The 23008-nt window shown below is 41.7% G+C and overlaps 1 protein-coding gene across 1 annotated transcript in view; it reads left to right on the plus strand.

The window, feature by feature from the left end:
• The window catches only part of acsf3 (acyl-CoA synthetase family member 3), a 43956-nt gene that overhangs the window by 11971 nt on the left and 8977 nt on the right, over positions 1-23008 (plus strand). The window contains exons 4-7 of the mRNA XM_079736360.1: positions 7228-7382; positions 7571-7716; positions 14544-14644; positions 14941-15067. Coding sequence (XP_079592486.1) covers positions 7228-7382; positions 7571-7716; positions 14544-14644; positions 14941-15067 — 529 coding nt within the window. The remainder of the gene's footprint in view (positions 1-7227; positions 7383-7570; positions 7717-14543; positions 14645-14940; positions 15068-23008) is intronic.

The raw sequence follows: 23008 nt of genomic DNA on the forward strand, positions 1-23008 counted from the left end.
TATTGTGCAGTCCTGTCTTGCACATGAGGTCTTTTATCGAACCAAGGACTTGTGTGAGGGTGTCGGTGGTTGTCAAAACGATAAAGGTTTGATTGAAGGTTTAGCGCTGGCTTCCTGACAAGGTGTCTTGTCAACGGTGTGCTCCGCTGAAGAGCTCCCATGGCAGCCCTCCTACCGCTCCCCTTGTGACCTTGTTGAAAAAAACATGGACAAAACGCGGAGCGAGGCTCACTCCTTGCCCCCGGGAGCTGGGCTTCTCCCTGTCCTTGTGAAGTTACAGCGCGGTGATGAGCTGATCGATAGACCGGCTCAGGAGTGGACTCTCTCATTGATTTCTACTTCTCCCCTCCCAACTGCCTCGTCCCCCTCTTCTCCATCATAAGGGGGAGGGGTTTCAATGGGCTGTGAATTCTTATGGAGGCTAGCTGATCTAAGGTCAGGAAGGTGTCAAGAACCTCTTTATCTTTAGAAGAGGTTATAGAGGTGAGATTCAGTGGCCCACCAACATTCATCTCCGATGGCACTTATTGTACCCATTGAAATATTTTTGCACAACATTAATTGTGCTATTTAAATTGCAGTACTACAGTGTGTGACCATTATGTTTTGTTCATGACATATTATAATATTCAGAATTATATTTGAAAATCTATGAAAACAAACTCGATTTGAGTTGCTTTGATAATTAATTTCAAATTATGATGATATCCCTTACGTATGAAGGAATTGCATTTGTGTCATCGAAAAGTATTATTTTTATTATAAATTATATTTGTATGTATTGAGTTTACACCACATTTATATATAATAACTCTTAAATAAAAATTGGCAACCATTTCAAGCAAGACACACGTTCTATCAATAGACAAGCCAAAGAGTGTGCGTGTGTAATTGGGGGCAATGCGGGTTTTGTAGCTTAGGGAGACGATCATTAGATATAATTGGTCCAGGTGTGGGAGATTGCAGGGTCATAAGTCCTGTAGGTGTTTGTTTGGCTAGGTGTTGAAAGGGTCATATTATGCAATTTCTTTGGTTAATTATTCATTGGAGGTACTTCTAGAATAGCTTTTCATACTTCAAATGCTAGGTTTTAGTCTATTTAAGGTCCCCCCTCCTGAGAAGCCAAATCTGCTCAGATTGGTCAGCTGGCCAATCTGTTGTGATTGGTCAAACACGTAGAATTGGTCAACCATCTCATGCCCTGAGACCTAAGCTGGTAATGGTAAACATTTCCGGTATCATGGGCTCAGATTAGCCGTACCTATTTGAGCCCAAGTCAGTAATGTTTCCTCTGAGGTATAATTGCTTTATTATAAAACATAATTTGTTGTAAATCATTATTTTTCTTATACAGTTGTAAGACAGATGAACAAGGTTCCAGTACCCCCTACATGCATGGTACACCATCCAGAATCAAGCCTAGAGCTGATGATGTAGGGATCAAACTGTTTTGATCCCTACATCAGGCTTAGAACATGAGGAATTATTTTGTATATATATAATGATACAACTTTCTCAAATTAATTCAGAACAGTGAAGTTTCATTATAACACAGGACCCTAATAACTTGTAGAGTAATGAGAATTAAATGCTGTAATGTGTTGTAATAAGGGTTTACTAAGTAAATGTCAGCCGGTTTTTATTGGCTTTGTGGTGCAGTCGGAAAAAGAGAGCTTGACCACACAAACGCAGGTAAGTTAATGTACACAGACCAACTCACCGACACTCAAAATATCCTTGTTTTACATATAGCCCAGACCATGAAACTCAGGAATAACTTAACTGCTGGGTATATCTAACAGGCACAAAAATGAAAGAACAGTGGGTGTTATTTAGAGCATGGTAAATAACAGTGCGTGATGTCAGCATTACTCTTCAATACCGTCATAGACTGGACGATGTTAAGATCAACCTAGAGCCATCAGATGGACACTATTTACAACACTTGAAGACCTAGACTTTGCCGACGACTTGCCAATGGTTTCCCATACCCACCAACATATGCAAGAAAAAACATCCTGTGTCAACAGATTTGCCCAACAAATAGGACTGAACATAAGCCTGAAGAAAACAGAGGTGATGATCTTGAACACACAAAATTCCCCACCTATACATATGAATGGAATAAATATACCCACTATAGAAGAGTTTTCATATCTAGGAAGCACTAGGCTTTTTTACACTGCGTAGCCGGTTCTGTCGCGGCTTGGCACGCCCGTAAACTTCACCATCTTGCCTGTGTGAAACCGAGGGGGTTAAATCCCCCGTTTATCACAGCGCCAGTTTTCTTGGTTCACTGGAGAAAGTGGGGCTACACACAGAGTCTAGTGGCCCTATTTTAACGGTCTGAAACACAAGTGAGAAGCGCAAAGCGCGAGTAGCTTTGTGGGCAGTTCTATGGCGATGTTGCTATTTTACCGGCGCAAAAATGACTCTTGCGCCCGGCACAAATCTAAAAAGGGTTGGTCTGAAGTAGCCTAATTACCCGTAGGTGTGGTTTGGGCGTAACGTGCAATAAACCAATGAGAGTGCCAGCTCCCATCCCCTTTAAGAGCCATAAGCGCATTTGAATCTGACGAGTTGATATTTTGACAGCGCGTCTGCAGTCTCCGATGAGACAGATGCACATGAATTTCAAACTTCAAATGGCTCAGTTTATGGGCAAATAATATGGCCTAATTCAAACATGGAATAAGGTTTTCTTCCACAACTTCAGAAATACTGAGTCCTCAACACACCTGACCTCTTAACACACATATGATATGCGGTAACTGGTTCTATTTAATGATATACGCAATACATTATAAACATTGTTTCTTATCAGTATTGTATGTATTATCGTTATCAACTTGTGTTCCTAATATGCATGTGTCCCCCCGTTAATATACATTGCCATGGACTGTATTATGTGTTACGTGTTTAGTTTGCGTGTGTTTAAACAGATGGACGCACACACGCGCGCCCGCATTCATTAATTATTTTACACATACACATACGCTCGCCCGCATTCATTCATTCTTTTTAATACTCACTCGCGGTATAACTATGATTCTCACGATCAAATACTCATAAATCCTAAAAGTTATGGGCATGTACACGATGTCTGTGTCAAGAAAATATGTGTTTGCTGTGTGGCTAGGTAGATGAGAGAAGCAAAGTGTATGTGTGAGGTGCACAAGCAACATTATGCATGCACGCTTAAAATAGCATCTGAACAACGCGCCACTGACTTTAAACCAGGTATTTCCTGGTTGGTGGCGCAAGTGATTTCTGAAACTGCAAAATAGAACCAGGGAACATTTGCGCCAGAACACGCCTCCTCCTTTCACCAAACCGCCACCTTGGGGCGCAAGATCATTCCCTAATTTACCGACGCGTGGCGCAGGAGGGAAAAGAATGCTCTGCGCCAGTTGCAAACTAGCAACGACACATGCGCCAGTGAGAAAGTCAATTGCGCTGGATGCAAGATAGGGCCCTAGACCTCTTTAGAATAATTTGCTGCATTGTCTCTGTTTCAGAGACAGCGCACTAACACCTCTACTGTTAAAAACGTCTACTGTTAGATATGTTGGAGGAACAGGCAATGACATCAAAAGCTGTGCTCTCTACCTAATTATACAGCTCTGAATGCTGGAGGATGACAGAGAAAGACCTTTCCAAGCTCTCGACTTTCCACACAAGAAACCTCTGAAAAATCCTACGTATCTTCTGGCCTAACACTATCCCCAACCAGCAATTACTTGCTCGGACCAACCAAGAAAGTATAGAGACCATCATTACAAGAAGGCGGTGGAGATGAATTGGACACATCATGCGAAAAGAACAGGATTACATTACTATAATCGCCCTACTCTGGACACCTGAAGGCAAACGAAAGAGAGGACTACCCAAAGAAAACTGGCATCGAACAGTGGAGAAAGAACTGAAACCTCCAGCTAACCTAGGGTGACCAGACGTCCCGGTTCTGCCAGGACAGTCACGATTTTGAGTTACGTGTCCCGACAAAAGCCTGTCAGGATGCTAGTATGCTTACCACCAACCACTATGAAATGTAAGCGATACATAGCCAACGTGGTCTTATTATAGCCCGATCATAAACTAAATACCACATAGAAAGAATAAAGCATCCAGCATATGATTTAAACAATGTGTGAGGGCATACGCAACAGGGATGGTCGCACAATGGAATGCTGATGGAAAACCAGCGGATGAGCGTTGGGCGGTGATGTTCCCGCATTTCAAAAGCAGGGAGATTCCATACAAAAATCGATGTCTAATTTGTCAGTTTGCCGTGTATCTCCCTGGCAGAAATGGTCCCGTTTAGATATTTTCCATAATTAACAATACTTGGACTGACGAGAGGAACCGCATAACCGTTCCCACTTTAAAGGGGTTGCTTGTTACACTGGTCAATTTTGATGACTCCTGTCCGCAATTCCCCAGCAGTGTGTCAGCAAACAAAACGTTTTTGTAGCAAATTCACTCCTCAAAAATATATGTTTAGGCGAATTTGAAGAGCATTTGTCTCTGTGTTGAAGTCATGTTTTCGGAGCTCTATGAGGTTGACACACACACACACACACACACACACACACACACACACACACACACACACACACACACACACACACACACACACACACAGAAAAAGACATAGCCTACTATGCTTTGTTTAAAAAAAGTAAACGTTCAGTTGTAATTCGTAAAAATAAAGTTGTTGTTTTTTTAATGTTGTGAGCAGTAGTATAGGTGCTGAAATTTAGCCTAATATCTGTCTATGTATGACCTCACATGCACGCGCGCTACGGTCACGTGCAAAGTGCCCGGTATCAGGAAATCTGGTCACCCTAGACATTTGAACAAAATAACATGAGCTAGCAAGTAAGCCAAAGCATACAGCTAGATAACTAAAACATCTTAACACAAAAACATGAGCTAGCAAGTTAGCCGAGGCCTACAGCCAAATAACCAAAACATCTGAACATAATAATGTGGCCTACAGCTGACCAACAAAACCCTTTGAACACTAAAACAGGTAGCAAGTTAGCCGAGGCCTACAGCAACACATTTTAACACAATATAAACTTGCAAGTTATACAAGGTCTATAGCTGACTAATCAAGAAATTTGAATGGTAGAATGTAAGGTATCTTTAGCATCGGGTGTACAGCTCAGCTACAACCAATAACTACGCACTTGAACACTCAGCAGTAGGTACCTTGTTTGTGTTAAACAGAAGAAATCTGCAAAAAAAACAAATTCAATAAAGCAACAATTAATTAATAAAGCAAATTTACAAGTTGTGATCCTGATTCTACAGTGCTCAATTGTTCAAAATGTCTATCTGTATCAGAATGATCCGTATCTGGAAATCCTGTTTTTGCTATCCGGGAACAGGTAATCCCTTATACTATTGAGCCATTTTTTCAGAGCAACATTGGATTGGATCACCTTGATCCAGATAAAAACGTTTCAGGATTACCAAATCCGAATTACCATTTTAAAACTACACTGTGACAAGCAGAGAGCTACACACCACTCCTAAATTTCCTATGCTACGAGGATATAAAGCTTTCGAGAGTAGAAGTTACAGTAGGATGGAAGACGGGGCTACGTGACGTCTTCAGAGTAAGTCGATAACTGGATATTGGTAGTTCTTTACATTAGGATTTTGCCAGTAAGACTATCCCGTGGAGGGTGGGGGAATTAGAATGTAAATGATCAGAAGAGCTGATCAATTCATGATCAGCTCTACTGTACGATGTAGAACCCAGCCGAAAGCGGACTAATTTCTCGATCTAGATGTTGTCTAGCTCCTGGTATTATTTCAGGAAATCCTGCAATAGAGAAGGCCAGTTTCTCGATCTGGGGGTGTTGTCCAGATCCTGCTCAGTGTAGGTCTGTTCAGGATTCAGTGAGCAGCTCTGGTATGTGTGAGTGGTCCATTCCCCAGGTACAACAGTTCTGTGATGGACATAAATTGCCTTCCTGCCTCTTAGAAGCGGCTCACTGGAGGCCTCAACGTGTGTGTGTGTGTGTGTGTGTGTGTGTGTTTATGCGTGCATGCTATCTGTGAGTCTGGGCACGTGTGTTCATGCGCTTTTGTGTGGGTGTACATGTGCATTGTGGTTTAGGTTTTTGCGAGAGAGAGTGGGAGACAAAGATAGACAATAGACAGAAAAAATGTCATGGAGAGGGGAATAGTGAACAAGGGAGAGATCAGAGATGGAGAGAGTGGAGATGAAGGTAAAGAGATTTAAAAAAACAAGAGAATTTGAGGTGAACGAAGAAGTTGTATGTGAGTGCGCGCTCAGGAAGGGTTGTCAGCAAGTGTGTCTTTTTGTGTTTATTCAGGAACCACATTGCACATCACCTCCCTGTCTGATTATTAATTGGCCGATGGGACATGAAATTTGGGCTCATTTGCATAATATAGATTCAGGCTCATCCATTCTGTCACGTCACCCTCTCCCATCGAGCTACCCAGCATGCATAGCAGCAGCCGTGATGTATTTCCAATACAAATCACCTTTTGAAACTTCATTAGTCGATCCCTTGTGCCCCTTACTCTCCCCCGCTCCCTTCCTCTTTTTTGCTCAATCTCTCACTTTTCTTCCCCCTTTTTCCTCACTCGCTATTTTTTTTTCGGATTCCAACCCAATCATTACCTCATCTTTTTTACAACTTTCCTTCTCTCTTTCATTGTCTTTCCCTCTACTCAAAAGGAAAGCGTTATTGCCTTTCTGACCCTGCCAATATATATTGTATATTGTATATTATATTTACCTAAAGCAGATGATGAATAATTAAACAAAGGAGAATGTTATAGTACTAAAACATTAAAACTACAAAACAGCCAAAAGTGTATAAAAAAAGTTCAATATGAAGGTATTCAAGATATATCTATAAATATATTCAGCTTTTTATGTAAAGGGTTGAACAATATGCAACAGTGATAAAACGTTGATTGTATTTATCTTAGACTGGACATTTTGGGAGTCAGAGCAGCAGAAGTACAGGATGGTAAAATATTGAATGAGATATAAACATATATACACAGATGTATACAAAGAAAACACAAATATACGACAAATATCTCAGTCAAGATAAAATAAGAAATTATATTAATATTTATAAAATAATATGTGATATGTAGAAAATAACCGTCATAATACTTATGGTAGGATAATCTCCCAACCATAGTCTCACACTCTGTCTTTCCCTGCAGGTTTGGGAGAGGCTATTGAGCTCTGAGGCTCCAAGGGTCAGCGTGTTTATGGCCGTTCCCACTATCTACTCCAAGCTGATCCTCCACTACCAGCAGCACCTGACACAGCCCAACGTCAGGGACTACATCAGGGCTGTTTGTCAGGAACGCATCAGGTGGGTTACATACTGGGGGTGGCGAGGTAGGAGACTAGGGGGTAAGGACCAAGAGATGGAGAGGTGTGTCTGTGTGTGTGTGTGTGTGTGTGTGTGTGTGTGTGTGTGTGTGTGAGAAAGGGAGTTTCCTGATGTGTGTGTGTGTGTTTTATTCCTGGCCTGTTGTATTCTCCTGTGTGTATGTGTAGGTTGATGGTCTCCGGTTCTGCAGCTCTGCCCATACCGGTTCTCCAGAGCTGGGAGCAGATCAGCGGCCACACCCTGCTGGAGCGCTATGGAATGACGGAGATCGGCATGGCCCTGTCTAACCCCCTGATGGGTCCCCGTACACCAGGTACACACACCCTGTCTAACCCCCCGACGGGTCCCCGTACACCAGGTACACACACCCTGTCTAACCCCCTGATGGGTCCCCGTACACCAGGTACACACACCCTGTCTAACCCCCTGATGGGTCCCCGTACACCAGGTACAGACACCCTGTCTAACCCCCTGATGGGTCCCCGTACACCAGGTACACACACCCTGTCTAACCCCCTGCTGGGTCCCCGTACACCAGGTACACACACCCTGTCTAACCCCCTGCTGGGTCCCCGTACACCAGGTACACACACCCTGTCTAACCCCCCGCTGGGTCCCCGTAAACCCTCACAGACACAGAAATTTTAGAGGTGACATAGAATCTTCAACGATTCAAATCTAAAATTGTGCGTGTGTTAAGGTGCGTTCACACCGAAAGAGGAGCACATCTTTGGTGCGGTGGGATTACATACAATGCAAGTCAATGCAGAGACGCGGATATACACCTATTTCTTGCAGTGCATCACCAGCGCCGCAAATGGCCCTAATGACGTGAATGGTGCAAAATTTGCGCGATTCTACTTGCACAAACACGCAAATTTGCCTCATCCACATGTTCAATTAAGTTCAAATATTTCAACCTCAGCCCGAGATTCCTGTGAAGGTGTTTCATTATACATATGTGAAGGCCCTAAACCTCTGGGAACACTTCACCTCAACTCATAAGTTGAGGTAGAGGCAGCCATCTAAAGAATTACCAAATATGGGATGACCGAATAATCGTTCATTAGTTTTGACATTGAATATTCAAATGAAAATTACAGGTTATTAATGGACTGGGTTGTTCTGACTTCGGTTATCGTTGATTTGGTGAAAAGGTTCATGATTAACATCGTCTTTTACAGTGTTGTAGAGTTCAGGAAAAGCTTCGTAAAAGATGGCCTTTGAACCACTAAAACTGGATATTTTACAGTGTAATAAAATACAAAGCATAATAAAATACAACAGCCTAAAATGCGGTGTTAAGGCTTTACTCCGTATTTACTGTCATTTTTAATCGATACACGTCTACAGTGAGGGGGAGTTTTTGACCCCTTTGGCTGTCCATACACACCCACACACACACCTACTTCCGCTCTGGTGTTTGGTACAACACATCAGTTGTATGGATGTTCCCACTGCAGCCACAAGGTGTGTGTGTATGTGTGTGTGTGTGTGTGTGTGTGTGTGTGTGTGTGTGTGTGTGTTTGTGTGTGTGTGTGTGTGTGTGTGTGTGTGTGTCGATGCTGACCAGAACTTCAGAAGTTGGTACTGCTAGGGCTGTACATTTCCGGTCGGTTGGTCAATTGGTTGATCGATATGCACTAGTTTGATCAAACTGTCATTGGTTGTACAATTGCTTGTTTTGCTTTACAAAGGGCAAAAGCGCTACTTAATCCATTATTTTCAGGGGCAGGAAGTAAATATGCAGACCAACTATAAGACTTACAAGACAGGAGGTCAAAACAACCCCGTTTCCATAACTGAACGCGCACAACCTAATGGAGACTGATTTGTAACCTTCCTGAACATTAACTCTGTTCCTTACTAAGTGATACCATGTCAGAGAGGTTGTCAGTGTGGTTGCATTTTGTTAAAAAAGGAAGACGATAAAAAATAATGGAAGCATATCATTTAACATTTTAATTATGTGCAATGCTCAACTTTCATTTTGAAAACTTGAAAGGCTTTGAGTATGAATATATCAGAATTTGCACCATGGTGTACATAGCAGTGCCATCCATTGGGACACATTATATTAAACACAGAACAAGATCTAAATCAAATCTTCCGATCTGTGTTGTCCTTCTATTATGCAATGCTGCCAAACGCGGAACTCTGTGGCTTGCCTGGTGTGCCACCCACTTCTCATTGAAACTCATATGTTAAGCCTTAACCAAGTCAGACTCAGACCAAGAGTAGATCTGAAACACACTGGCTTCCTCCAAACAGTGTTTAAGTTATATTTAGGCTAGCAGGTAGAGCAGAATGCAATGTGGCTGACTAAGTTAATCCTAATGACTAATCGATTGTCCAAAGAGTTTGTCAAATTTTAGTGTACAGAGATTCCTTTGGTCGACAACAGCAGTAGGTATGTCGCTATGGCAGAGAAAAGTCAAGCCAAGGCCCAGGAATTGATTATTCTCCAGTTTTTGATGATTTAGGGAAATTAGAGTCAGTTTTTATCTGATGTCTCGCTTTATTTACTTTTAGGACAATTTGAGATGCAAATGACGATACTATAGAAGACACTTCTTCAATCACCTTGTTGGCAGAAATATATATTTTATATTTCGGTTTGTTTACCATGCCAGCCACCAATTTAACATGTTAAAATACGTAATATTATTCAGTTGGGGTAGGCAATTTTATTTGAAGGGCTAATTTTCATAATTTCTTTTTCTGCTGTTATTAAGCAGTGCGTGGACACTGTTTTATTTTTTAAGCCTGGGAGCGGCTGATATTTGGTGTGTGGTGTAGTGGAGATGGTGATGGAGGAGATGTGTAGGGAGTTGGAGGACTAGGATGATATACAGTGCCAATCAGAGTTGGAGCGTTGTGAATCAATAGAAAGCAGTAGAGACAGTGTTTAATCAGAACCACTATTTGCTGAGCACTGGCTTGTGAAATTAGCTGTAAGGCAGACACACCGTTGCATACACACATTGACTCAGGCCGGTGGGCCTGCAGTCTGTCCTTTTTATCTTACCCTTTATTAATTATTATTATTATTATTATTATTATTAGGTGTCCGAGCAGCAAAGCTATTGTTGTTTCTGTAACCCCTATTGTGTCTGTAACGTTTTTTTTCCTCAAATTCTGTAAAAGTCATACTGCAGCCTATACTGTACCGTTGAAAACTCAGTACCACAAACCAAATTTGTGGTACTGCACCCAAAGGTGGCGCTATTGTAAAAAATCATGAATTAGGCTTATTTCTCCTCACCAGATTGACCTGGACTCAAAATTCTTTCAGAATATTAATCTCTAGAATCAGATGCATTTGTAAAACCCTTTATAAAAAATGTTTACTTTTCCCACAATTTCATATTAAAGCTAAACATGATAAAAAGATTCACAGGCTACAAAAATAATCAAAAATTCACCAAAGCCGCCACATGAAATCTTTAGACCAAGCCTCACAAAAAACAGAATTTGTTTTATTTAGTTCCATTAGAGAAATATTGGCCAATAGAGTTGTAGCAGTTAGCCCATTTTTCTTATATGACCATTTTGTTATTGTATAAAAAAAACATACAACTATTATTAGGTGGATACCAATACCCACCACTACCCATAAACCCAAATTGTGGGTAGCGCTATTTAAAAAAATTATGAACTAGCCTTATTTCTCCTTACTAGATTGACCTGGACTCAAAATTATTTCATCATATTAATCTCTAAAATCAGATGCATCTTTTTCACCCTGGTGTTCTGCTCTAAAAATGTTTACTTTCCCACAATTTCATAGAAAAGCCAAACGTCCATAGTTTCAACCCATTTTGCCTATATGACCATTTTGTTATTGTATAACTACCATACGGCTATCATTAGGTGGATACCATTAACAGTGCAAATTTTCAGATCTGTACTCTTTTAAGAAAGCCCTTAATTCTCTTGTGACACATGTGCTTGGAGTTTTCTTGATGTGTGTTCATCAATAGCAGTGTTTGTATTAACGCCGTTTAAAATAACGCCGTTAGGTAACGTCATTATTCTTTCAGTAACGGGTAATCTAACTAATTACTGTTTCCGTCGTTACAATGCAGTTACCGTTACTGTACATTAAATGCAGTGGGTTACTATGAATTGATTGAATAAACTGCGTAATCCGAATGCACCACTGGCTCCAAACACAAACTGCTAGTGAGGAGACCGGGTGGGTTAACAACGAGATAAGCGATTATGATTGGCTAGGGCTAGGGTTTCATGGTAGCCAATCAGAGCCACTGTATCCTCAAGCCAGGACACGCGCACCACGCACACGCACACGCACACCAAACAGATTCGATGAAGCAGCAGAAATGGCGAGTGCGGAGCAATCTGATGAAAAGTTGGCATTTTCTGTCGTATTCGGCAGATGTTCCACAGCCTTTGCAACCAAGCAAATTAAAATTCAGTTGGAAGTATATCGGGGCTTTGAATGGGCAGTTCAACCATTTAACACATTAAGGCCAATTGAAAACTGCTCAGAAAAATCCAAATTCTTTGACATATAGCAACCTTCTTTTTTTTTCTTTGCTACTTTTTCGACATCATTTTATGCTTTTTAGTTTTTTTCCTTTCCTTTAAGTTTAGTGTGTCATATAGCTTTTTCTCCATGATTAAGGTGTGCTAAGCTACAAAGCTCAAAGTCAACGCCAGAAAGCATCTCTTCTGAACTTCCTGAAACAGCGTGTTTGCAGTCAGCCTGCAGTCTTACGATACGATGATATTAGAATGTGAATGATAATATGTCTGAACGATCTGTCTTGACAGAGATCGTCTCGTGCCACAGTGCACATTCTGTTTGTACTATGGCTCATCCAAACATCCAAAGTTGTTTTCTCAGCCAAATCTTGAATCAGAATTTCTTCATCAAGGGTAATTACTTTCAATAAGGGTTAAGCTTCTTGGATACTTATAGTATAACGCCAATGTGTGCAGAGAATCATTTTCACCAGCCCGAGAGGGTTATGTTTTCCCTGCCTTTGGTGAGTCTTTCTTTTTTTGTCTTGTTTTTTATGTCCTTTAAGCGCAGAAAGGACAATATAAACGTGATGGGGACAGAGAGGAGGAAGCAGCGGCCCAAGTCCCCATGGGTGTAGCGCTGTTACCTGCTGGACCTGACAAGCTGTCAGCCCTCGTTATGCCGCTCTTTAACACCACCATTTCAGTCTTCAGTTAGCACCGCTATCTTCTCTTACCCATGGTTAATAGCCTGTAAGCCTTCTGCAATGAATGTAGGCCTATTAGAATTTGCTGTAGACAAGAACTATAGCATGATCTAAAAGCTTTCATTATGTTGTCTCCCGCCGGAGAGCAGATAACTGCTCTCATGCATGTGCTGTATGAGACAATTAAGCTTTTAGAACGCCCCCACCTAATTTCGGACAAATCAGAACATCTCTCTCTATATCTAAGACCATATCTGTTTGCGTTTGGTTATATTGGTTATATTGGTATTTTTGGTATGATTATGGTTTTACGTCAAGAATGGGCAGAAGGTCCTCTGCAATGGATGCCGCCATGTTGCACTGCCATTGTGGTGGTTTTATAAAATATACACCTTGCTCAGTCAATGAACACACAGTGATGATCTAGAGAAATCGCTGTTAGTTACATCTGAAATATAAGATAGCCACAACATCACTAATGACCACTGTGAAACGTCCTGCTCCAGTCTTGGTAAGGACACTGTTTGATGGCAAACCCATTGTTTGGCCTGAATTTATGATTCGGTATCAGACTCAGGCTTGAAAAGCTTCGGCTGAACTGAAGCCATTTAATAATGGCAATGTTCATGAAACGAACAATGTAATATGAAACCTTTCAATCTAAATTGTTCAAACATTAAAGGAGACATATTATGGTGTTGTCCCAACAAGTAAACATAGCATTTGAGTTTCAGAAAACTTGTTTTTGAAGCTTTTTGCTGGAAAAAGCTTTTAGGAAAAAAAAATCTTGCCTACCGCTATTCCCCTCTGTTTCAGTCCCTTCAGAATGCGCTGTTTCTGGTGTCTGTAGCTTTAATGCAAATGAGCTGCTGCCTATTGACCAATGAGCTGTCAGAGTGAACCACAGCATGGAGGAGAAGGGATTGTTGCCGTTTGCAACAGAGCACTATATCTATATAATATTATATAATAATAATATTATATATGGGTATTTATATAATATTATACCTAATATCACGGCCAACTGCGTCTGACGTCTCTGGCACTTCCACAACAAGTAAAGACTCGTAGTGGGGGATATCTCGACCATGGTTGAGAAGAATTGGGGGAAAGGAACTTTGGCCTTGACTCTCTGAAGTTCATGAACCACGACATGGAGGAGAAAGGGATTGTACTCCGGGAGCTGAACTGCCGCCGAAGCTTTCCGGCTGCTCCAGCGGGTGACCTCCGGGACACATCTGAAAAGTTCGGCGGGGGGAGCTCGGCGGCAGTCCGGCAGAGAAGGGGATTGTACTCCCGGAGCTGAGCTGCCGCCGAGTTCCCCCCGCCGGAGCTGCTCGTCCACTGGTCCACAAAATCTTAGCTATGCTCTGATTGGAGGGGAGTGGGGAAGTGGGAGGTAATATTCAACTGTGCCCCCTTCCTACGTAGGAGGGGGCGCCGAAACTGACTCGCTCGTTTGGTAACTGTAGGCGGGGTCCTTTCAGAAATGCATATCTCACTCAAAAAATCATGTACAGACTTTTTTCAAAGTTTGTATGCGTGTGGGAGCACCAGAAACCCAAAACAACACCCCAAATCCCAGAAAAAGTGTTGTTTTCATAATATGTTCCCTTTAATTTTTACATTTCTGTTATGATTCACACACAAAATGCCAGCATTTGCTCCATTAACATGCTGGGATGGTCAAATAGGACTAAAAGTGCTTACCCAATCGGATAATATTAATATATATTTGAAAGGTATTCAAAATTCTTCAGGTTTTTAAGCAACAAGTATTTTATATATCATACATCATATATTTAAATATTTTACTTGTTTACATTGACAATGTATTTTATTTGATATTCACTTTATACGGCAGGCTCCTTGCTGTACCCTACATTGAATGTTTATCTGTTATACTGTGTGTGTGTGTGTGCGTGTGTGTGTGTGTTCATGACAGGTGCGGTTGGAGTTCCGCTACCTGGTGTAGAGGTTCGCATCGTCCTTGATAACGGTAGCAGCATCATCGTTGTTGCTGAAGGCAACCACAGAAACTGCCAGGTAATGACACCTGTTTCGCCAGTAGGTCACCATCGTTAAGAGATGGATGGGGATGGTAGCTTGATAACAAATGTATACAATTACCTATCCCACATTAAACACAATAAGATGTGAATGATGATTATAGTTTGAATACTACCACAAACACTCACTTTCACACCTCCTTTCTTTCACACACACACACACACACACACACACACACACACACACATACACACACACACACACACACACACGCCCACATGCACGCAAACACACACACACTCTAAGAAGTCTTTGTGTGGGTCTGTCTGCAGGTTTGTCCAGGTCTTGAGGGGAAGGAAGGCGACCTGTTAGTCCGAGGTGAGACTGTATTTAAGGAGTACTGGAACAAACCACAAGAGACCCAGGAGTCCTTCACTTCTGATGGATGGTTCAAAACAGGTACACACACCATACCACTGAACCACACTACACTGTGTTGCAGAGGCGTATAGTGTGCAAATTGATTGGCTTTTTTTATTAACAGTATTTACTTGTACTTTTACTTTAAATATTTAAGTACATATAATATCACTTAAATACATTTAATATCAGATACTTTAAGACTTTTATTAGTAGTAGTATTTAGTAGTATTTTATTGGGTGACTTTGGCTTTACCAGATTCATTTCTGGGAAGATATCTGTACTTTTACTGTGTGGCTTTCGGGTACTTTTTCCACCACTGCTGTGTTGTATACCACACATATCTACACCAGGATACCTACACCTGTACCCACAACCCGGTAGCACACAATTTTATGCTCATGCTCATGAAAATAAATGGTGTCCCAGAGCACGATTGTCTGACTTTTTCGTGCTACACAGAACAAAATGTGAAGCAGCTCAGCTGCCAAACTTAAAGGTTCCATGGCATGGTACTTTATGGATGCTTTTATATGGTGTTGGTGGCCCCTAATACAGTATTTGGTGACTCATTCTCGAAATTCAGCCTTGGTGCAGAATTACAACCACTACGAGCCAGTCCTACAATGAGCTTTCCACAAAAGTGCCGTTTCTGTGTCTGTAGCTTTAAATGCTAATGAGGAGGAGAGAGGCGGGTTAAGGTGGAGAGTAGGGGTGTGGCCCTGAGCAGCTTGCGGCCACGGTACCATGCGCTAATGTTTACAGTGAATGTATCGCAATGGCTCGGATTCATAATATCATCTGAAGTCGCACACAGTTTCTGGCTACCACAAGGAGACTCGTAGTGGGAGTTATCTCGGCCATGATTGAGAAGGAATCGGGGAAAGGGGCGGCAGTGGCGGCGGTGCTCCGGCGGCGGTGCTCCGGGCGGCGGTGCTCCGGGCGGCGGTGCTCCGGGCGGCGGTGCTCCGGGCGGCGGTGCTCCGGGCGGCGGTGCCGCGGCAGCGGGGCTCCGGTGGGAGACAATCCCAGGCAAAAATCACTTTCTCCTCCATGTCACGGTTCAATCTGGATTTTAGGGAGTCAAAGCCAAAGTCCCTTTCCCCCAATTCCTTCTCAACCATGGCCGAGATAACCCCCACCACGAGTCTCGTTGTGGAAGTACCAGAGATGTCAGAGAACCCGACGCAGTCTAGTCTTTTCGCCAAATGGTAGTTTTACGTAAACTTGCGTTATTATGTTACCTGTTATACGCCAAAACACCACCAGCAGAACGGTTATCCAAAGTACAACACTTGCATTACATATGTGTTTTCACACACATGTGGCGCTCGCGTGGTCGTAGCTCATTGTCTGATTTGCGGGCCATATTCTCTGGGCGGACAAAGCAGAGAAAGGGGAGGTAACCTTGCCCCTTATAACGACATATGGGTCGAATTCCAAATCGGCCCGTCTGAGCAGTACTTTTTTCAAAGGCGGAGCACTTGAAAAAATAATCCGCCTTTCAATCATGCTTGTTTTACACCTAACGCAATTTTTTGCCACTGTGGGACCATAGGCAGGCTACTGGAACTCATTAATGTTACAAAACCTCAAAGTGAATGCCATGGGACCTTTAACATCGTTATGGCAACGAGTGAGCTGTGTTTTGGAGTAGAGCTATTACTCGGAGTAAAAGACAGCTAAATCATTGTCTTTAAATTTGTAAATGATGGTGCATGATGTGCATTATTAAGGTGATAAATCCTCATCTAGGTTTGTGTAAATTACACTTTATACGGTACTAATAAACTAGTTATATTATGTACATTAATGTTGCTCATTACAGCGTCCCGCTCCTATCACAGGAATCTAGAATCAATATGTTTGGGGGTTGTTCAGAATATTGTGTTAATATAACATGTTAATGTATTAAATACAGGATAAATGCCTGCATAGTACAGCAAATGAAGTATTGGCCATAGGATGTAAGCAAGTGCATATGTGTATATATGATAATGGGGAGGGGGGGGGGTTCATAGTAACCTTGACAGTCACGTGACATCGACGCAGGCCCATTGAAAAGAATAGCCAAAAAACGTAGTTATACTACATTCTAGTGTGGGACTGGGTTTAAGGGACGTGGTACGTTTCCGATTTTGAGGTCTCCTGCAAAAATCTGAAAAATCTGATTGTTGTGTTGGCGTATCCATAACTAGAGGGTGTGCATCCCCCCTCCCCCCCACACACACCAGGTAGCCTACGCTTGTCTACACCAGGTAACTATACCTGTCTACACCAGGTACATGATACCTGTCTACACTTCCCCCCCGTCTAAACCAGGTACCTCCACCAGGTAGACTACGCCCAACAGGAAAACGGGAAAAACTTTGGGGATTGTGCAATGATCAGTTAAAGCAGCTAGTATCTCTCATGTTTTATAGGCAATACACTATTATTTTTTTCTAAACATAGAGCCCTTGAGTAGGTCTTCCCTGTTTTGAAATTTGAAGCACTTTACAGTTTGCATTTTGCACATTAAGCACGCCATGTAGGCCACTGGGATTGTTATATATGCAACCCACTAAAAAGGCAGTTGAAATGTCAAAATGTGATCATTGACTCTATTACTATATCTTACATTGCTTGGCTAATGAAGGCTTGCACCAGCCGCCTATGATAACTTCTCAGCTTTATAGAACATTTTTGAAATCGCCAAATTACTTGGTAATGAACTTGTAATTTCATGTTCCTCACAGCTGACTATTTTATGATCATTCTTATGGCGATGAACATAAATGGCGTTATTTTGCCTTTATAATTATAAATCCCACCAAATTATACACTTAAGCGGCCATGTTTGGAACACAGTTTATGCATGTTTCTACTTGTTTTATTTAGGGTTGCTTGTTATATGACTAATGCATTTTTAACTGTGCCTTAAAAACAGTTGCACTTTCTGGATAGTCTGCTACTGTTCCTGGGATAGACATTTTTCTTGAAAAACATTAATCATGTCACCTGTCTTAAAGGTCCTCCTCAACATTTGCATTGCTGCTACTAAATATTGCATTTATGCATTATATTCTTACAATTTCAATTGCTACCATGCCCTTTCTGCTGGGACATCCAAATTTCCCACCTTGGATTATTAAAGTATAATTTTATATTATCTTCCTTACACTTATCTACAAGGTTCCAATGCCTGTCTACACCAGATACAAAACATCCTCAAGACAAACATTGTAGCAGCTTATTGTCAGAGTTTCACACAAAACTCCAATCTGACACTATACAAGTTTTCAAGCTTGAATTCTCATGTTCTCATACATATATGCAGGTCTAGAAAAAGTGCCATGAGCTGTTGTTTTTTTTCAATGTTGTCCACAATCAGCAATGCTGATTGTCTCATCGCTAACTATTTTACTGTATAGTCATTTAGCAGACACTTTTATCCAGACTGTCTAACATTGACCTAGAAACATGTCCTTAAACACCAGTGTTAGCGCTGTCTTTGTAGAAACATGTCCTTAAAGAGCAGTGTTAGCGCTGTCTTTGTAGAAACATGTCCTTAAAGAGCAGTGTTAGCGCTGTCTTTGTAGAAACATGTCCTTAAAGACCAGTGTTAGCGCTGTCTTTGTAGAAACATGTCCTTAAAGACCAGTGTTAGCTCTATCTTGCCCATGGATACAATTGGGAGTTGAACCCGGTATCTTTTGACTGAAAGTCAAACACACCTCCCACTATTGACTGTATAATACTAATTCATGTAACATTGAAGAATGGTACACAACAAAAACAATAATAACATGTACAATAGATCAACAGGTACCACACCTCTCTTTATCTTATTTCTTTATTTTCATCACTTCATCTATTTTCTCTCTTGTGCTCTCTGACACTGTAAGAGAAGCAAAGCAATCAAGGTTTTGTGTGTTGTGTGTGTGTGTGTGTACTAGTATGTACTATAAATTATGAATGCACTGCATTTATTTTTTTTGCCATTTTTCCCTCTTTCAATAGTCGTGACATCACCTGTCCTCTCACTCGCTATCCCCCCCTTTTTTTAATCACATTCCCCTTCTTTCACTTCTTTCTCCTCTTATCTCTCCCCTTTGTTTCTTTCTCCCCTCCATCTCTCCATCCATCTGTCTGTTTTCTAATTCAGTTCAATGTGCCTACCAGTAACGTGTGTGTGTGTGTGTGTGTGTGTGTGTGAGTGAGACGGGAGGGCGCTCTAGGTTGAGGTGTTACTCTTTGCTTAGTTCTGTTCTTTGTCTCTCATCCCCTACTAACCCATACACCTCTCTCGCTCCCACTCCCTCATTCTTCCTCTACCTCTCTCGCCCTGAGCAGGTCTCATCCCCAGCTAGCAGGAATGGTCCTCTCACCTAGTTATCACATCCTCTAGGATGTGACCTAGAGGATGTTCACCCTGTACTGGTCCATACCACAGTTCCAACCGTGCCATTTAAAAGTGTTATTTCACAATCTTTCGACCCAACGCTTTTGTCTCTGTGAAATAAATTGTCACATTAAGAACAGCAAAATGACAAAAATCAAATGGTCTCCTTAAAACAACATGACATGAGAATACCTTCTAATTTATCGGCTAATTTCTCTAGACTGAACATACAGTTGAATGCTTGTTTTTCCCAAACAATTTGATCGTATTGCTATATTTAACTAGGTGGATGTTATTCAGACCATATTTAAGACAGAATAATAACTGTAAGATTAGGTCATTGCACTACTTCCAATCAAATCCTAAATCATCCAATTCCTCTTGCATCATCCCACCGGTAAGACCCTATTTGACTATTTTTGACATGCAAAAACACCACATTATGGATTGAAGCAGGATTGAAGCCACTATAAAAAAAAACTTGACACCTGTTAGGAAGGCACTTGGTATCAAATATATATACAAATATATGCGTGTTTAACAACTTGTACAGGTATATACACCTTGTGTAAGCCTTGTAGTTTTGTTTTTCGTTCCACTCAAATGGTTTTCTTTGCCAGGGCTCTTTCTTGTGGTTAGTAACATTAAGAAAACATGGTGAAAACCTTCTTATGCTGATTATCAGTTTGTGCACAATGCTGAAGCTACCTCTAGTCTACGTGGAGAGACCAGCAGGAAATGTGAGATGAACAAAGATGATTTAAAGCCACGTTGAAAGCGTCTCTGTTAAAGGCAGTTTTCGTGGTGGGCAGGGTTGGAGGAAGGGGATGAAGGAGATTGACAAGGATGAGGATGTTGCTGACGTACAGGAGTGTTGCTGTGGGTGAGGTGAGGGAGGAGCTTCAAAGGAGATCAAGAGATCAAGAGATGGATTAGCTGGATGGTGTCTGAAGGGGTCTCCCCCAGCCCTGCAGAGAGTCTGAACTATGGAGCGTGAATGGCAGCTCTATAGGGAGCCTGTCAACATCTCTCTCTTATTCTCTCTCTCTTGCTCTCCAACCTGTCGCTCTCTCCATCTTAACCTCTTCGCTTGCTCATCTATGGCACTGCCTCACCTTCTATCTGTCTATCAGCCCCCCTCTTTTGCTCTCTCTCCCAACCTCACTTTCACTCTACCACAATCTCTCACACTCCCTCTGGCATGCGATCTTAATCGGGATTAAACAGGATTAAAATACATTTAACTTTACACTTTACACTTGGTGGGTTAAAGTCATGTCTACGGCCGGGGGGAAATTAAGTTACATAACGACCACAATTCTTATTTTCTATGATTCTGAATTGCAACCCCACGTCCTGCATGGTTACGCCTCTCAATGAGTGGGCAACGCCAAGATGACATCCATCTAGGAGTCGTTGTTATCTGCCGCATGAAACGTAATCAGTTACATTAACATAAAGCTGTCCAATGTGTTACATTTAACACGTTAGATCACTCTTGCGTGATATTAATTAGTGGGAAAGTGAATCCATGGCCGACGTGAAGGATGATATATAACGGCAGAAGTGCTTTTTCGGGGCTTGGCGATCCACTATTCATTGTCATTAATGCTTGCATCACCATGCCAACAGCCTTAACGCATTAATATTCATGTATGCTAACAGTGTCTGTGAGGGGCAGACATCAGTAAAAATGTGTACATGTTCTCTCCAGAGAAGATGTTTGCATCGTGGTCCCATTTACTTATTTCTGTGACAGGACAATGAAATGGGCTTTTCATTAAACAATGGAAACTAATTGTTTCAATTGACTGCAAAGAAATAAAAAACAGTGACTAACCATGTGCATATATAAAAAAGAGAGTACTGACAGATTAAAATGAATGACTTCATGTACTTTGTTATTGGACCGTTACTGCAAAGTCCATGTCTTGTTATCAAATGTTTATATGTCAGTAGACATATAGCACAGCAGTGTATTGTAAAATAGTGTGGCCCGCACAGGAAGGGGGTGTGGGCCCTTTTGAATCGGGGGTGCGGTTATATCAAGCAAAATTAACAAAATGATATATTTAAAGCACGCACACACACTCAAACACTCACATCACACACACAATCGAACACAAACACACAAACACACACACACACACAGATGTGGGTTAGCTAGTGAGTTTAGTTACATGCACTGTTCCACATTACGGTTTTGATGAGAGGAGAGGATGATGCTGCTGTTAAGGTCGAGAGACATGAACAAATCCATGCCCAATTACTTGACTTAATACAATAATAAACTTTTAAACTCTGCATAAAATGCTGTACGTAACAATTACAAGACTTACAGTAAAACACAAAATATTCAAAGTATAGGTGTATTGCAAGCTCGGTAAGATAGCTCACTTAGTAGGTTCATCAGTACTTACAACTAGGAATAAAGCTCACCACACAAACTATGTAGCACTCAGCAACAAACAGCGATGTAGTGGCAAGCCAAAAACAATCGTTACCCTGGCAATGGTAAACAAACTTCATTGGCGCCATATGCCATCAATCCCCTAACTTCCGGGGGAGTTCGATATAGCTCACTACATCTTCTACTTTGACATGTAGCTCATGCCAGCCACCAAGCTAGGGTAAAATTGTAATTCATTGTAGATCAATGAATTACTGCACTCAACTCATTGATTTGCTATCGCTCCTTCACTTCCGAACCCTTCACCCCTCCTGTCCATGCACAAGTTGAATAGAATCATGCAAGGGATGAAGGATTGTTGTTGGATTTCAGAGTAGACGGCTGTCTGACTCCGGATTGATTCTGTTATTATATAAGGGATGCCAGAAATACCTGAAAACTCGAATCAAATACACAGTCTAAATCTCAAAGTATGTTCCCACTCTTTTCATCAACCTCATATTTTGTTATTATTTGATTGAGATCCCCCTAACAGAAGATAGTATATATTATACCTTTAACAGCAATTGTGCTGTCAGTTTTAGTCATCCTCCTATGAATTTGAGCAACATTGAGTTTGTGTCCCTTCATCGGTTTCAGAACTTCCCCTGCCCTAAAGCCCCTGAATACCGGGAAAGCCCAGAGCAATTAGGCACCTTATCGTTTTAATTAAGAAAGCCATTTGACCGTATCTACCGCCGTGCAATGACACGCATAATGTGTGTGTGTGTGTGTGTGTGTGTGTGTGTGTGTGTGTGTGTGTGTGTGTGTGTACACCTTTCTAAAGGGGACAGCCACTCAGTCTCCCTCTATTACTGCTCCCTAACGAGTTCAAAGGTCAAAGCCAGTTGCAACATCGCTAATTCAACTCTACTCCTCCCCTCCCCCCAGCCTGAAATATTCATAATGATACACTCTTGCCCAGCACACACAGACAGACTTACAGACGACCCCTTGACACAAACACAAACTGACACACACGCGTCATGCTCAGGTGCTTATCGTTCTGCGTGTATTTGTCGCGCTACTCTCCCACAAGCATTTACATGAGAACAGAGCCACTCAGCGTGACTACAGCTCTCCCCATCTTATGTCCTCTGCTCTGAGGAGATGGGATGCTGTTAGAGGAGGTGGGGCCTAAAAACA

The sequence above is a fragment of the Pollachius pollachius genome (assembly GCF_949987615.1).
Source record: "Pollachius pollachius genome assembly, chromosome: 5".
Lineage (NCBI taxonomy): Eukaryota > Metazoa > Chordata > Actinopteri > Gadiformes > Gadidae > Pollachius > Pollachius pollachius.